At 34.3% G+C, this 18,786-nt stretch overlaps 1 protein-coding gene across 1 annotated transcript; it reads right to left on the reverse strand.

The window, feature by feature from the left end:
* Nucleotides 1-1,009: 1,009 nt before the first annotated feature.
* LOC144556012 (sec34-like family protein) lies at nt 1,010-12,764 on the reverse strand. The gene is made up of 25 exons (XM_078304481.1): nt 12,570-12,764; nt 12,405-12,488; nt 12,212-12,319; nt 11,882-11,926; nt 11,713-11,787; nt 10,781-10,876; nt 10,031-10,108; nt 9,685-9,770; nt 9,514-9,580; nt 8,987-9,049; nt 8,786-8,887; nt 8,489-8,593; nt 8,303-8,395; nt 7,874-7,962; nt 7,141-7,360; nt 6,403-6,483; nt 5,991-6,107; nt 5,847-5,879; nt 5,436-5,522; nt 4,802-4,864; nt 4,612-4,728; nt 4,205-4,297; nt 2,072-2,197; nt 1,660-1,760; nt 1,010-1,347 (listed from the first exon to the last, which is right to left on the reverse strand). The coding sequence occupies exons 1-25, from the start codon at nt 12,639-12,641 to the stop codon at nt 1,218-1,220; spliced, it is 2,331 nt and encodes a 776-aa protein (XP_078160607.1). The 5' UTR covers nt 12,642-12,764; the 3' UTR covers nt 1,010-1,217.
* Nucleotides 12,765-18,786: the final 6,022 nt, after the last annotated feature.

The raw sequence follows: 18,786 nt of genomic DNA on the forward strand, positions 1-18,786 counted from the left end.
TATGTTCCGGTTTGATTTAATTTCTCTATTGGGATCTTTGAGTGGTGACTGTTCTGGTTTAGTTGATTCAGTTTCCAGTCCGGTTTGATTCAGTGCCTTCTACAATGTAGTCGGCTAGTATGATAAACTTTGTGCACAGAGGAAATAATCAGTAGGCTTCTATCATTTATATTAAGTAAGGATAACCAAATTTGTATCCACGTGATGCAAAAACTTTTGTGTACTTTTAGTTTGTTTACAATTGTATACTTTCTAAGACACTTGTTGTCTAATCTCATGTAACAATTTATTTGTAACTCTTTAAATAAATAAAATTGCCTACATACTTTTCATCAAAAAAAAAAAAAAAAAATTGGAGCAACTCCCTTTCCAGAGAAATGGAGAGAGTCTTGAGGCAGGCACCCTTTACAGACTGCTGGTCGCAAAATTCTTGCATTTGTTTTTTATTCTGATTCTGAACATTTTTTGTGTTCGTTGTTTTGGCCCTGGCTCTAATATTATTGGTCTCGTACTTATTATTTAATTCGAAAATTAATTTCGAGCTTTTTGTTTCAATTATGCAAGGCAAGTTAGGAGGCCAGGTGATCAAGTACAAATGTACAATAAGTTGCCAAGTAAAAGTGTGGAGTATGAAACTAAATTACAAGTCAGGTGACAGGAACAGAAATATTGACGGTGTTTAACCTTTATCAACATAATTAAACCCTTCTCTTTATTCAATTCATCAAGCCTTTATTCTGTAATTAAAATCTACAGCGAGTTTTTATCAGTGCTCGCACAAAATGTTCTTACGTCATCCATAACACGGACCAAGTCACAGAACACATCACCGCCTCGAAAAGGAAGAGGTTCGGCTTGACTCATCGCCATCAAGAAGCTAACAAGCCCAATATCAAACCAACATACCATCACGAAAACTGGTTTAAACAAATTTCTGTTCTTATTATTTAGGACGTAATACATGAGAGAACATTCGTAATAAAAACTCCATGAAACTGAGTAATGCTTATTTTGTCCAAAATGGCTGCCGATACCTGTTCTCATATGTTCATTTTCTGTTTCACGTATTACACAAAAAACAGAAAAATATGCTCTTTTGCTATTAAGACACATACACAACAAAGCACACAAAATTGAACAATATATAACTACAATAAAAAGTTGACAAAAAAATATGCAATAGAGCAAGAAAAGATAGACTATATAAAGAGAGGGGACTACAAGAGGCTATCGAGTTGGGACTGTAAATTTTGTATGGATAAGATGCCCATACTCTGTATTTCCTCAGCTGAATACTCCGAATTTAGTAGCTTTTGTAGCTGCACATGGGCTTCAACTATATTTGTTCTACAGAGTAAAAAGAAAATTGAATTAATTGAGGCTGAATTCAACAAGTCAGATTGGATTGCTAGGGCCGGACTGAAGGAAGGTCTCAGTACACAATGTTTACTTCAGGCTGAATTGAATTAAAGAAGCGGATTGGATAATTAACTGAGGCTGAATCTAATTAAATATCATGGGTTCATTCTGCACCCAAGGCTCTGTTGCACACTTTGGGTAAATTTAGACTTAAAACTAGTGATTATGTGAATATTTAAAAGAATGTCTAGACAACAAAAGTAGACACATTTTTTGTTGTTTTAATAAGAGAACGCTCACTTGATTGGTTTGAAGAGGATCATGCGGGTTGATGGATTTTGCAAATAAAGCTTCATCTTAGCCATGACTTTGGGTAATTCTTGCTCAATTGCATCCCTAACCTGATCCAATAAGAGTAAAAACAATGAAAATAAAATTTATTAATCGTAAAAACAATCAAGGATTGAATTTAAATGGTTGAAGTTATAAAAAAATAAGGTTAATGGCAATCCAAGGCTGTGCCTGTATGTTGCAAAGTGTAGACTGATGAATTATCATCCCGTCAATCTCATTTTTCCTATTAAGGTTGTAACAATTTCTAATTGAAGTTATACAGGCATTTTTCAAGGCTTACACAATAAGCTGGTAAAGCAAAAAAATAAAATAAAATGAAATAAATTGGAGTAAGAAACCAAGTAGTCTGAACATTCACCTTTTGAACAACTTCAGCCACTTTATCTGGAGATGCAAATGCTTGGCTCTTAAGGGGTTTCGCCAGTACTGAATCTGACTTCTGCCCCTGGTTTGCTGAAGACAGTGCTGATCTTACTGCAGTTACCTTGCAAAACACAAACTTATATTAGCATGATAGCATCACCATAATCGAGTAGTGACAAAAAAAAAATAAAAAATTTGTTTACTTGATAGGTAAATCGAAAATAAAAATAACATGATCAGCAGGTACAGGATAAGATGCCATATTTTTCTATTTCGGTTGCACATAATTCAGGCATCATTGTATAAAAAAAAAAAGACAAGATAGAAGTAAAAGATAAATATAAATAATATTAGCAGTCCTGTTTCAGATAAGTGAATCATTTTCCTAACAACAAAAAATAAGACAATTATGGAAATTGATGTGTTCTGAGTAGTTCTTGAGATAGAAGCAGGTTGCATTATTGACACGCTTGTGGAACATTCCATGTACTTGTTCAGGGTCTGGTTCCACTACCAGGTATTAAAAGTAATTTGGCCTATTTCCTCAAAAAAAAAAAAGTATTTTGGCCTAATAAGCAAAAGGTATAATGAGACTGCAATATGGATCTTGATAGCAAAAGCCATAGGAAACATAATTTGATTATAATCAAAAGAGGGGCAGAAACATGAATGATGGATGACCTTTTGCGAATAAACACACATAAATTTCACACATGTTTATCCAAAACCTGACACGTTTTAATTTAAAGATAACAAAATTTTATGTCAAGTACCTAGAAAGATGTGTTCCAACATTTTTACTCGTATATCCACAAATTGAAAACCAAGCCAAGTGGCTTTAGATCACAAGAGATGGGCTATGGTGCATTGCAATGCATGGAGGGGTTTGTGCATTGGACCATAAATCTAAAATTTAAAATCCAAATGGCCGATCCAAACCGTTCATCTTGTTCTCCATATTACTATGTGCTTGGAGACCAAATTTTACATTTTTCTGAATTTTTTTACTATTTATTAAGTATTTTACAAAATTATTGATCCAACGGTGGCTGCTGATTTTACTGTTTTGTTAAGCCACCGTTGGATCAATAATTTTGTAAAATACTTAATAAATAGTAAAAAAATTCAGAAAAATGTAAAATTTGGTCTCCAAGCACATATTAATATGGAGAACAAGATGAACGGTTTGGTTCGGTCATTTGGATTTTGAATTTTAGATTTATGGTCTAATGCACAAAGCCCTCCATGCATTGCAATGCACCATAGCCCATCTCCTCATCACAAATTGAAAACCAGACAACCAACTTTGGATCAGATTTCTGAATTACATCAAACCTGAATAGATCTGTAACATTTATTACAGTTAATATGAAACTTTACAGTAATTAATCAATCTTTTGCTAGACTTACGTCAGTATAATCAATTGGGCATGTTTGCAATAAAGCCATTAATGTCATGCAAATTGCAATGCAAGAAGTGTTGGGTGTTATTTGCAAGCCTGGTAAAACATTTTGAAGTTGGCAACTCACTATAATATGGATTCATGGAGAATCAAGCCTAAATTCAAACCCTAAACTTATGCTTGCCTGGTATGGTGTTAGATATAGTTATTGGACATGAGGTGTTCTCATTCTGTTTTGAAAACAGGGCAACGTAGACCGTTCTGACCGACCCCTGTTGGATTTTGGTTGCATGGGGCTGATGCGGAACATCCGGAAGGAATGGAACCACAGGCCCTTCTCTTCATGGCCGAGAACGCCACACCTCATGGCTATGGAGATTAGGAGTGAAGCTGAGCATTGGGTTGCTCACTACTAGCCAAACACTCTGCAGTACTTGGGGAATACTAGGCTAGTTATCAAGAGATGTATATCTCTTCTTCTCTGTTTTATGCTTTACTTTGTTTCCTCTTTCTATCTACATAACCCACTCCTTGTAACTCTCTCTCTTTTTATAATAAAATTCTAAGTAGGTGAAGCCTACTTTCCTCGCAAAAATATATAGGGGTTCCCAAGGCTTCATATTTTTAAGGGAAAAACAGGAGTCATGCCAGCTATAATGGAAACTATTTACATCATAGAAATAATAACACACATGTCATACATTAACACAACAGGAAGCATTTACCTTGGTGACAAAGGAAAGCATTGGGTCCACAACTAATTTTGTGATGGCCATAATAAATTCTTCACATGTGGCCTTTAGGCTTTTCTCTAAATCCTGAAATATTTTGAAGGAAGAAGTCGATAAAAGATAATGACCCATATTGTAACAATACACGTTGGATTTAAAATAAAATAAAATAATGAGTCCAAAGGTCCTTTAATGCCCTTTAGGGTCATTATGGTTTGGAGCCAGTTCCACATCATCTCAAACCCCAAATAAACTGAAAAGGGGAAAATAAAATGAACAGCCAACAAACAATTTTATTGATCCAAAGAAAACGGACAAAAAGCAAACTATTAATAAACCTTGACACAATCAAGATGTTTGAATAATAACATGAAATATAAGTAATCAAGGTAACATCTCACCTTCTTTGAATCAATCTGACTCTCAAGTATTCGAGGAGAAAATGTTCGGGCTAGCGATGTCGATCTTGACCAATCAAACAAAGACACCTGGCCTCTCAAAATCCTCCTCAAGTGTTCCTAATTTAATTATGCAAAAATTATAGAGTTCTGTATTGGTTTAAAAATTGTGATTCTAAAGATGTGCTCTTACCAACAAGTGAGAGAAGTCAAGCTCCTTGTATGTCACAGAGAACTCCATGTCAAAAGGTGCAATCTGGTGATGCATAACATTCCAAGCAGTTCATTAGTTCAACCAAAACAGACACAATATTAGAAAAAGTAACATATGTGCCATGGAAGCACCTTCAACTTTCTCAAAGTTATGGAGATAAACTATCTGACATATAATAACATGCCACCCTAACAAAATTGGTAAAATAGAAAAAATCATAACAGACCAATCGGTAAATGTACTTGTAACTATATGAAAGAAAATTATTTTTGCCAAAACATAACTCAAAATATTTCATACTTTAAAATCCCACTTTGGAACATATAATTTAGCCAAGAGTTATTATATAAGAAGACAAATTCAGGATTACGTCTGTCCAAAAGCTGAATAAATATACATTAAGTAGTGTAATCCAAAATCCAAATAAATTCCCAAAATGATTGGTTTATAGGTGTTTTTCAATCTCAAACTGATTTCACTAGCTAGATTATGCATAATGCAGGTGATTTTATTCAGATATTAGAAAAGGTGCTTCATATAAGAATTTATTTAAGTTCACACAAAAGAAACGTAAGAATCTTCTTATGTAATTTTCTGATGCTATGCAAGGTACCTGCTCTCTTAAAATGAGAAGATGCTTGATAAGGAAAAGTTGACCATCCATCTGTCCTGATTTTTTTGCAATGGACTTGCTTGCATTCTGTTTTAATAGCACAGAGATACAGGGATAAACTAGATGCTGTAAAGCCCAACATTTTAATATCAAACTGTTTTTCTCAAAAGAAGATAAAACAGGACAAAGATTTAAGTCTAAAAGTAATTAGTTGTATAACATATATAACATCTACTCGATTAAAATATATCAGAAAAGGAGAATTTTGTTTGCTAAAATGTTTGCCTATCTCGTTACATTTTTATTTGGTTCTAGCGCCAACCAAACAATATAGTTCTCATTATGAAGATAGAAAAAATAAACATGAAAATAACTGAAATCCAAATCATAGTATAAAATAAGCTGACAAACCTGGATAGATGTTGAACAAAATTCCACAGCTTCCTAGACACAAGCACAAGAAGACAGACCCAGTGAAATACATAAAAAAAAAACATTAGAGTATAATAATGCCCCAGAATTGTGAACTTTCTATTGCTGGAACACTAAGTGTACCTGGGCCAATCCTGTAAACACAGCTGGTTCAAGGCAGTGGTACAGCTTTGAAAGGCATGAAACTGTTTTCTCCAATGGTCGGAACCATGTTTCATATATATCTGAGTTGTCCTCATTCTACAGATGAGTAAACAAATATTAATATATATATATATATATATCACAGCAGTGAAGTTAGTTTTACAAAGGAACAGTTTCATTTATACTGCAGCGAAACACCAAATGTTAAGTCCAATGCAGCAAAACCACCTCATTTTTTTTCCATCTAAAATACATGGTAGCTGTATAATTATGCATAATATTTCCAAATGTTTGAGAGGGCATGCACCATATGAGTAATAGGTAATTTGCAGATTATACATCAAAATCCCATAATAAAAATTGCAAATCGATTTAGAAAGTAGTCGCTTACAGGAGTTGAAGCTGTCTCCACAGTTCTTTCAAGCTTTTTGGGGTAGTCCAAATCATCATCTGACGGACGATAATTAGCAATCTGTTGAATAATTGAAATTCCTAAATTCTCATAACACTTCAAACTGAAAAAAATGTCCATTAATAGTAACACAATTATAAACAACAAAACTCAAAAAAGGTCAAACGTCATGCACATGTAGAAGATTGGATGTGTTGGGTCGGGTCAGGTAAGACCCAATTCAAGCCTTTTAAATAATAGCATCATAAATAATAAATTAGACACAACACACAAGTTTGGTTAATTCCTCGCGCTGTCAGCCCTCTAAACAACATGGATTCGAACCCCAACCATGACAATTTTGAATTTCTTTCGTCTTCATTCCCGACCGCAAGTCTCAACCATTATAAATGTTACTCACGGTGTCTAATCCCAATTAACAAATCAATCTGGGTTCATTATTGGCTGCCAACCTGTGATCATTAGCTACCTCAAACAATGGCTAAACTAGACTCTCTATGCAATGAGGAAACTAACAAGATGTCCTGATTATTTAACAAATAAATAGTACAAGAGAATAGGCTATATTTCCACATGTTGCCGAGCATGTGTGACATGTATCACACTACAGGAATGTGCAATAAATTTTAATATTTTTATAGGGTTGCTCCAATTCGTGCAAATCCTCATACTTATGATAAAAGCATTCAAGAAGAAGAGATCTGAGTGAAAGTCTACCTCCTCACGAATGTGGGTCCGAGCACAAAAGGCAAGTCTCTCATGGATGTCAGCTAAGATTCTCTGCAATGTAGACCGTAGCCCAGCCACCAATTCACCTCTCCTGCTTAGCTGTTCACCAAGGACTTCAACTTTAAGTATGTCAACAAGTTCGCATAAGGCATCTAGGTTGGCCTCATGTATGAGCCTCGGCCTTAGCGTGTCATACAGATAAGTAGACCTGCCAGAATGAAACACTGCAATTAGTTATATAACATTACACAGATAAGGACACCTGCCAAAATGGCACTTTGCTATTGGTTATGTAATAAAAAGAATTATTTTTCATGTCACAATTTGTTTACATACTCAAACACAAATTTTCTATTTCATTAGCTTAAACTTTTGAGTGAAGGAGATGACCTACAAAAATAAAGCGTGTTTAAGTTAAAAAAAAGGATTATGCTTGTGAGTTAAAAAGTTCAATTTTCTTATCCATAAATGCTATGAAGTCCATATTTGAACTGGTATCTAACATCCTTCTGTTCATACTTTCTGTATGTCAGATGTGTTATCAGCATACTAAAAAAAAAATGCTCGACTCAAAGACTGCTCATACCACACCTGGTTGGAAAAAATTCAGCATTAGCTTGGTCATACCGTATGGTCCAAGAACATACTTATTTGGCAGCTGACTAGTCATTAAGATAGGGTAAATTGGAAAAACTGAAATGATAAAGAGAAAGGAGCTTACAAAGGATCCATAAGAGGAGCCAAGCTTGATGCATCTTTAGAGGATGATGGGAAGAAGTGATCAAAGAGCTGGTGCTCAAACTGGCAAACCTGAGAAACATTCAAAAAGTACTTCATAAGAATTAAAAGTACTGTGACATAATACGCAACTGATCACCAAACCAGTTTGTATCAGTATATACTGGCAGGTAATGGGCAACCAACGAGTGACAGCAGACTAGGCACCTCTCATAGTTGCTATTAACCAACAATTGATATTTATATATGTTTTCGCATTCTCCTCTCATGATTGCAAATAAAACCCAACATTATTTTATATAGGGGTCTCTCCTTTAATTAAAGTATGCATAACAATCAAAAGACGAACTGCGGTATAGGACAATCAACCCAAAAATATATGACAATAAAACATGTAAAGCAAGAAACTTACTTGCATTAGATATGCGCAGCCAGACCTAGTCAATGAAGGCAATGGTTCCTTTTTAGCATATTCAGAGACCCGCTGCTGTACAATACCTTTTATCTACACAAGAAAAAAAAACTACATTAACATTGTTCAGGACAAAGGTTGCAGCAACAATTAGACAGTGCAAAATAATAGTGAAAGAATACTAACCAAGTACAACCTCTGTTCACAATACAACTTGTGGCATTCTGAAAGAATCTGCGCATACTCTTTCCTAGCAGCTCTGCCTTCAATTTCTCCAAGTATTGGTTTCAGCTGCATATTACCACCTTTCTCATTAATAGACAGAAAGTATGAGTGCTATAAAAATAAAGCAACTTAGATAAAATTGCAATGGGGATAATTTTTCTTTCCAAATACAGACATAAGAATAACAATGAAGTACAATATATGAATTTCTCATGATTTGTACGAGTTTATTTATCAATAATGTTGATATGTAGGTACCTCACTAGCTGCTGCCTTGAAGCGAACATAGATTATTGATTCCTCCACACCCTCAGAAGTAACAGCTTTCCCAGCAGCACTGGCTTTAATTGCTGCCTGCACCTGAAAAGGGGAAAAAATCCAGTGCATTTCATAATAGAGTTTCCATTTTCTTCCACCATAATTTTAGTTCAAAAATATACAAAGAGTATGTAAACATACCTGGGAAGAAGCACCTTTAAGGACTGAAAGAACATGAGACCGGATTATGCCTAGTGCTCTAGACTACAAAGGAAGACCGATCAAGGTTAATAAGCAATGAGTTAATTTTACCATTTATCATTGCCATTTACATATAGAGTTAAGACTTATTTCAATTTTGCACATTGTTTATTTATCCTAAAGCATAATATGGCGAAAAGCCACTGAAAACTGAAACAAAGATGCACAAGGGAAAACCTAGTAACACTAAATATGACGCCAGCCACTTGATTGCTTCAATGATTGGCCGTAAGTATTTTGGAAGACTAATTTGTATAACAAATCTGGCCCCAAGTAATTGGGATCAATAGTAATTTAGTGTTTGAGTGAGACTTAAAGGTTAAGTCCAACCAAACTAAAAATAATACTTCTGAAGTTGGACCCAGAATGATACTGTGTCTTACTATTCCAACATTGTATTTTGGAGACAATTACATTTTCAAAAAATGAAGTTAAATAATGGAAATTCGTTGGCTTAAATTTTGCACCTGAAGTTGTCGAAATTTAACCAAGTAAACACCAGATTCGGCATATTGGGGGTTGCTCTCCACATACCTACATCCACCAAAATTGTGAACTTTCAAAATTCAAACCTATCAAAAGAAGAGGCAACAGAAGGCAAGGTAAGATAGATTGAAAGAAAAAATAAATACACTTACGAGATACAGTCATCGAGCCGTTTCAGAAGTGGTAGAAACTGTTCATTCCCAATGTTCATGTTTGGAGCATAGAAGCTTGTTGATACCTACACAGTTTTGACGGAATAAGAACAAATATTACATTTTGCTATGGAAAGCAAGGCAAATGCTTTTGGCTTGTTGCAAGATCATAGGACTAATTGTCACTTAAAATAACCAAATACAATTTTCAGAGAGTTAAACTAATTCAGAGGTATGAATAAATTTGAGCTATCAAAAGTGCACAGCTACTAAATCAGATGGATCAATAATTGAAATATTATATGTCATGCCAACCTGAGGATACCAAAAAGAGTAAAAAGCTTACATTTTCGAGTTCATCAAAATAGTTGAGCCTACTTCGAAGTGCATCAGCAAATTCAATTAATCTTTGTTTCTCAACTAACTGTGCTTTGACAAGATGAAATACACGAAATTAGTAAAGACAGAGAACAACTCTACATCTACAGGAATTGATCCTCAATGTACAATACACAGGGTTATCAATGGAAAACTATTGTATGTTTAGGCCTGACATGAGCTGAGCATTCAATTCAAAGTCCCTTATTTAAATTAAAAAAGAAGGCTTAATTAGATACCAGAGGTTTGATATCTAATAGCAGCACGTTGGTTTCAATGAAACCAGTGAGCTCTCCCCCCACTATTTAAGAAAAAGAAATTAAAATAAAAAAGAGCAAAGAAAAACAATAGCAACTAAAAGAGGTTTATACAACCAGTAACCATAGATATCTTGGTTCTATGCACCAATACCAAATGGCACTGAAAAAGTATGATAAAACTGCACTGTAATGAAGCACTGTACATCGAAAAGTATCTTAGTAGGAGTTGGCTCTAAAACAAATTAAAAGAATTATCCAACTTCAAGTTTGCATCCTTTCTTTTCTAATAATTAATCTCAACAACATACTAATTGGGGTAGAGAGGAAGAATCTATCCATGGGTTCTTCCAGTGCACTACGCAAAACTTCAGTCAGGCTTAGGTGCAGGAAACATTACAAAATTTGAGTAGCTCTAAAAAATTTAAAAGAATAATAACACTGATTGTTAATAAACATACCAGTTGGTCACAGGCATTGTGCAGTGTTTTTGTCTTGGTAGCCACACTTTGATGAAGAGACTGGAGTTCACTTATTAAGCTAAGAGTGTCATCCACCTACAAAAGAAAGGTATGTATGTGTGAGACAGAGACTGAAATGATTTAATTAAGGTTAAATTTTTTAAAAATCTCAGCTCAGCAAAACTCTGTTAGCAAGTGTTGCCCCAGCCCCACTAAACCCTTAATGTTGTTGCCCCAGCCCCACTAAACCCTTAATGTTGTTGCCCCAGCCCCACTAAACCCTTAATGTGCCTTCCAACCTCAAATTAACCTAATTTTATTTCGATCGACTTTCATTCAGTGATATTATCTAGAATTAGACCAATAGCCACACATCACCCTCTGATTATGCACTGAACCAACAGAAAACCACAGACAGCATATGTTCATCCGGATGTTTTAATATGACCCCGAACTAAGCCTCAAATTCCACCATCTTGAGCAACATAGACTAAGTGATCAATGCTCTCCGTTGTTAATCTCTCAAAAGCAGCTAAACATTGAATTAATCATTTGTATCAAATAGCCTCAGTTGGACAATCAGATGTCAGAGCCGGCAAAAAAACATGAACCATGGTATAGGTTCCCTCAAGTATGTAAAACAAGCCCTAAGAGTGTTGATTAAGCAACAACTGTGCCATACAGATTGAACTAGTTTTCTCTCAATTATCCCTCCATTCAGCAATCCAGACTTCATGATAAGTCTCGGATTCCTAGATTTTCTTCAATAATATACCAAAAGGGTAACAGAAAAGAAAGAATAAGTCAAAAATTAGAATAACCAGCACAAGTTGCATATCAGATCTGATCAAAATAGCACCGCAATTCAGTATGTTATCATTTAGTGATTGCTTATAGTCAAACAAGTATTAATATAACCCATAACAACATACTTGTTGAAGAATTTGGTCACATATCTTGATCCTTTCTGTTAGCGTGTCCTCGTACAAACGATACTTCTCCTCGGTCTGTTAAAAACTTGGGTCAGCAAACTAAAAGAAAAATTGCCCAAAAAACCATCTTCTTTTTTACAAAAAAAATAAATTAACAGTAGGTGCAAACCTCAGATTTCATAGCTGATTCAAGCTCTGCATACCATTTGTAGAACTGAAAGCAGATATAAAAGAAGTAACAGAAATAGATTTAAGCATAAGAAATAATAAATTAATAATCGTGCAGCATTTTTCAAGCGGCACACAAGCGAAAACAAGAATTACAGCTAAAGTATCACGATATCTAGTCTTGAACCACTTCAAAGTCTGCAAGTAGGTCATAACTATCACTAATGTGGTACTGGTACAAAGGGAAGAACCAGCTAGTACCTTAACATTGAAGCAAACTATTTCATATTTTTGCTGATTGGAGATGTTGATATCTATACTATTTGAGTACCTGGTGTGTGTTGACCAGCACTGCATCCACGGCTCCAGCCTCATCCAAAGAAGATTCATCGGGAGAAACTGATAGGCTGCCTTCCTTACCCAAGATCTGCTCCTGAGCCTGTACCGAATTTCCAAAGTATTTAACAAATCAAGTAGTACAGATCAAACTTCAGCATAAATCACTTCGGAGAAAATCAAGTCACCAGATTAGGAGGGAAAGGACGCTCCGAAACTGCATTGGAGAGAGCCAAGATCGCTGCCTCTTGTTGATCCGTCAACGGTGCGTTCTGAGAAAAGGTGAGATCAGATCTGGTTACGCACAGGAGGCCCAGTGAATTAGATTTCTGTTCGTACGAGATCTAGATTACCTGAGCCCATGTAGAAGTGAAGTTGTAGCCTTTCGAGACAGCTCCCGATTTGGGCAGTGCGGTTGTCGCCATTTCTAAGAAGATGTACTTTCAAGCATCAGTCCCGCCTCGCGGTTCCTTTTGCACTGTCGTAGCTGAAAAGGGAAGAAGAGGTGGAGGGGCCCTTTGCCCTTCGCTCAGAGCGAACTGTTTGTGTGATTATGCCCCGACTATTTCTATTCGCTTGGAGCGAACTGTTTGGTCTTGAGTCGCCTTTTCGTCTTCAGACTTCAATCTCTTCGTTGGAATTTTCATCTCTTCAGTTTTTTCACTTTTAATGGCATTATTTTGTAAATTAAGTGAACTCTTAAAACATTTATATATTACCAACTAATTAATTTTTTCATTTAATTTACAGCTTCCAATCATCAAAATTCAATTCCAATTCGATTCTTTTTTATATTTTTTACTGTTGAATTAAATTCTATTTTTGTTGCCTTTTTACTCCAGGGAAAATAAGATGCCAAGGAAGCTAGTGGTTTCCTGTTGGCAAGGTTAAGCTGATGACGACATCATATTTTTTTTTTTTTGTGAGAGAGAAAAGTGGAGGTCAAGCCTCCAAGTTTCATTAAACCGACACTAAAGGTGTCATTTTACAAAAGTTTGCAACATAGCAAAGTATTAACAGTACAAAAAATTTAATGGTAAAAATTAAAACAAAGTTAAAATTTAAAGTAGGAATTCATGTTGACAGTATGCATAAACATATAGCGGTTCTGCAGCCCTCCCTGGTGATACTCATTTCCTCTATTCCTCACAAGTCAGAGGCCTGTTATTTCAGGATCCCAAGAACCAGCTGTTGTATTCATCCAAAATTTTCATTGCTAACCCCTCTTCTTCCTTATTTTCCTATCTGAAAATCTGTTTGCATCTTTCCCTCCACACCACGAAGCAAATGACAACCTGCATTCTTCTTACTTGCATCTCTTCATTGTGTATGATGTTGTGAGCATAATGTGTTTGCATCTGTGTGAGGCGCACTTTTATTGTTGCCGTGTATCTGGTTCTTCTGACCAAGTAATGAATGACCCTAACCATGTACCGACACTGATTGTACAAATGTTCCACCGATTCAGATTCCCTTTTACAAAGCACACCCCTATTTGGAATTTCTCATCCCCTCTTAACCAGATTATCCACCGTGAGAATCTTTGATAAGTCTCAATTATATATACTTTTGATTAGAATTTAACCTTAAAAACTAAACTAATTTTCTTGTATTTTAGTGTAATTTTGTGTTAAAATATGCCAAGAATCAAGTTACTGTCAAATTCTATTTAAATTACAAAAAATGGGGTAAATGTAGATTTTTCTCGCAAGCTTTCTGAAAAGTGATAGAACACTTAAAATGGAGTTACGGGTGATGATCTATGCTCATTTGAAGTTCAGTTCACAGAAATTCCAGGGAGTTCTGCGGCCTGTACAAGCATTCGTGCTGGCTGCACCGCATAGAATTGCAGCAGCCGACACAGTTCATATTTTGGCCATATTTTAGTCATACTAACTCCAATTTGGGTGAATCAAAGCTTGTCGGAACCAAGACAAGTAGATCTACAACTTTCATGAAGGAAACAAATCCAAATTCGGGTCGCAGGAATTTGCCCGTTTGAATTTCTACACACAAAAATGCCAGAACCAAAGCTAGTGCGGGTCGCACAGATTTTATGAAGGCCGCACGAAATAAAATCGAAGCGAAAATGAATTTCGAAATTAAATCAAGTTGTCTCCATCTAAGGCAGAGAGTTTTGCGGCATGTGCAATGTTTTATGCGGGCCGCACAACCTTCAGAAATGCAGCTGACTTCCCATCTGGTGCGGGCCGCACCAATGCCAATCTTGCCTTATTTCAATTAATTTAACCCATTCAACATAATATTCATATGAAAATGTACTTGTAGATCAAATTTCACATTTTCAATAATTTTTATATTATTTTATTATGTTAGGTAAAAATTAGAAATTTATTTGATCTAAAGATTCAAAAAGTAGTAACTTTTTATCATTCTAAAGCACATAAATGTTAAATATAAGTTTTAAAGATTATTAAAAGAAATAACTGTCGAGTAATATTATCTTTTTTCTCAAAAAATTTAACTAAAAGTTAAAATGTTTTTAATGAAAAAAAACCCAGTAGAACATTTTCATAAAGTTTTTACAAACAATAAGTACACAGTAATAGACTAATAGCGCTGCTGAGTGCGAATGGATGCAGAATTTGTATCCTCTGCATTAACTCAAACTTTGAGTTAATGCATCTTGATCGTCCGATGAGGATTCCGGTCAATCCGATCCAAAATGGAGCGCACTCATTTAATATTATTGCTAAAATGGATCGGATTGTCCGAATTTATTATGCATTAACTCAAATATTGAGTTAATCTGGAGAACACGATTTCATGGATGCATCATGCATAGCCTCAGCTCTAGTGTCTGATGTCTGCCTCCTTGCTCATGTTATTCGATCGACTTCAAGTTCTCTTCTAGTTCATTTCAGGGTTCATAATATTTAAATCAGTCCATACGAGATACTATGAAAATTTGTATTATTTCTGTGTATTTTTGAATGCTTTACATGTTGGTGTAATCACTTTTACAGTTTAATTCCTGTATCAGTCCAGACTTACTGATTTACCATAAGAGGTCAAATTTGATATTTTTAGTGCATTGCACTATACCAGTGGCCTTTGCTTAGTGCTTGGCTGCTGAGTTTGGACTTGGTACCATACCAGATGTCAGTTTAGGGTGCATTGTGCATGGATAGAGATATAATTTGAAGTTTGTTCATATTTTAGTAGCTCTAAACTACTGTTTTAGTACCAAAAATAAAGAGAAAAAAATCAACAAGCTGTCAGAGCTTGAAATTTTTTGAATCAAGGTCAAATCCTTAATTAGTATTATCTTTAAACTTGTAATATCCAACTAACAAATCAAATCAGAGTTATGAAGAGTTACGACATCACTGCATAAATATACCAAACGTCTTATTTTTTGGCATACACTCTCAACAAGGAAATTTTTTCTTCATAAAATTATTTAAATCAAAATATTAAGATCTCTCTAAAAAAAAAAAAAAGAACCGCCCGGACCACAGGCGGTCTGGTAGGGGTGTGGACCGCCCCTGTAGGGGGTGGTCTGCTTGGTGTTTTGGGCCGCCCATGGGCCCAGCGGTCGGGGCAGTTTTGAAAAAAAAACAAACACAGGGGCAATTTTGAAATTTTCTTTTTTTGGGGGGTATTAATAAAAATGGGCGACGAGAATTGGTAAACAAAAAGGAATATACAATGAGAAAGAAAAGTAGGAGGTGAAAAATGGAGAAAGTAAGAGATACATTTAATAGATGTTAATGGAGAGAACGTCTTGACGAGAATGTCTTTGTGGTATTAGATTTGAAAATTAATCGTCAAAGAGCCGCTAATCTGTGCTGAAGAGAATAACTTCTTTCATCTTTCACATTTGGAAAAGTGTTTCTTCTCTCGGAGAAGGAGACAATAGAATTTAATGAAAAAATAAGGACTTTCACGGTAGTATGTGTCCGAAATATAAGGCCTTGTTCAAATGCCTTTTAATTTGATGGGAATTGATGGGCTTTGGGCAGAACCCATCAATTCATCCCATATCCGTTCAGTTGCTCTTTTTCATTTCCTTCGTTCCCATTGTAATTTCTCAAATAATTTCTCTAGCAGTGTAATTTTTCAGCCAAATGAACCCGGACTCCGGTTGAATTTTTGATTTACCAATCTTTCACTCTCATCTCTCTCTCTCTCTCTCCTGTCTATCAACTACTTTTTTAAGTTTATTGGTTGCCACGTGGACTCACTCTACTGTCTCTATACAAAATAATTCTTGAAGACTCCTCCAATTTACACAACACAAGCACAAAGAATGAGTATTATAAATAACTAGGTAGAACTTGTTTAAATAAGTCATGTGAGACTAACATTGATGATAGATTCGGACATCATATATATATATATAGAGTAAAGCTAATATGCACTTAAGTGTACCGTACTCTTAAATTTAGGCCGTTAGATTTCTTTAAAAGTCGTGGTAGCACGACTTTTCAAGAAATACAACGGCCTAAATTTAAGAGTACGGTACACTTAAGTGTATATTAGCTTTACTCATATATATATATATATTACAAATTACAGCTATTTTTTTTACGTATGCTGTAATCTTATTTAAATTGAAATTCATTTTTTAAATAGTAAAAACCAACCTTCTATAATAGTCTTCAACCAAAATTAAAAAATATACATATTTTTTATTTTATTTCAAGCAAATTAAAAATAGTTATCAATTGCTAATTTAAATTTAAATTTTTGTAATTAAATAATAAGTATATGAGCAAAAAATATCGTTATAAAATAATAACTAATAAGCATTATTATGTTATTTATTTTATTTAATTATACTAATAATTATTAGAAAAGTTGAATGCATGCATTTCATATGTTAAAATTTTTTTTTGGTATATCATCATTTTTTGTAAATATTTTTAATTGTTGTTTTCATATTGTTTTGTATTTATTCATAAAAAAATAGTTATCGTATTGTATCTATTTTAGTAATATTATTTTGAGGTAATGTTTCATCTATTTAATGTTATTATTTAATCTATTTCATTTAATTGTATTATATAATTTTATTAATACATAACAGAACGCTATACTATTCAAAAATAATAATTAAATAAAAAATCATTTATAACTAAACTAAAACAATTAAATAAATATACATATTTTAAAATAAACAAAGATTTTCCACAATTAATCTCATGATACAAACAAACGCTCATTTTCTCATATTCTCATAATTAATCCCATGCATTTCATACCCCATGGGTTTCCACTTTTTCAAAATTGAATTTTCATTCCCATTCCGTAATCCCGTGACATCCAAACACACCCTAATTGTCTAAAAAGATACATTTTTATGATCATTGAGGAGGTCTTAAGAAGACTAACAAATTAAGAAAAATGCACATTAGATCAAAGTTGCGTGCTAAAAATGTATCTTAATCTGACTCTAAGGAGCGATCGTTCAACCAAACAGGTACCAAATTTTTATAAAGGGGTATCTTAATCTTGCTTAATTTTATTACCAAATTTTTGGATACGAGAATGCAGTCAAATTGGGGTTTAAACATTCATTCTCAAAAACTCAAAACAGCGAGGACGGGCTTTGATAACGGACCAATTAAAAGCGTAAATTGGTTTAATATCGACCGATTAATAATAACTATACCAACGATAATATTAAATATTTGGGATGTGATATGAGTATCCGCACTCTCATCCTCCATTGTCCCCCCAATTTTATTTGTTCAATCTCATCCACATTTCTCATGATCTATAAGGAATTTTGCAAATCTAAAACCACGAACGTCTTCTACGCAATTTTATTTTTCAAATGAGATCCATGATGACATACTTTCGAGCTCGTCATCACACAAGTATTTATACCTCATCATTTAAGTATTTATACCTAGTATTTTTCACATGTGACACTGCTGACATTTAAAAGTATTAATATCAAGTATTACAAGTATTTATACCTATGGACGAAAGTATTTATACTTATGTGGTCAACTATTTTTGTTAGAAAAATGTTGACGTAGGGACGATTAGGGAAATGTGATGCGGAGATGCGGGGTCCACGATTAGGGATAAAATACTTACAAGTATAGGTATAAATACTTGCACGGTGAGGTATAAATACTTGCACAATGAGGTATAAATACCTGTGTGATGACGAGCTCGAAAGTATGTCATCATGGATCTCATTTGAAAGATAAAATTGTGTAGAAGATGTTCGTGGTTTTAGATTCGCAAAATCCTCATAAAACATGAGAAATGTGAAAGATATTGAAAAAAAACAAAAAAAATCCACTTCTAAAAACCTGTATGATTCTTCTCTCATGTAGTTTTATTAATATCTTAATTTGCAAGTATTAATTTATTATCTTCCAAGTATTTATACCCATGATTTTAATTAAACTTGAAAGATCACAGTGTTGTGAATAAATTTAATTAAACTAGTTAGTTAAGTTAGTTTATGAAAAATTAAAATCAGTTTAAGAGATGGGGGTACAATGCGGATACTAGAGTGTGGGGATTGAAATAATTATTCTAAATATTTATATTAAAAAAAGAAAACATACAAACGACAAAACCTCT

Source organism: Carex rostrata, chromosome 6 (genome assembly GCF_964058835.1).
Source record: "Carex rostrata chromosome 6, lpCarRost1.2, whole genome shotgun sequence".
Taxonomy (NCBI): Eukaryota; Viridiplantae; Streptophyta; class Magnoliopsida; order Poales; family Cyperaceae; genus Carex; species Carex rostrata.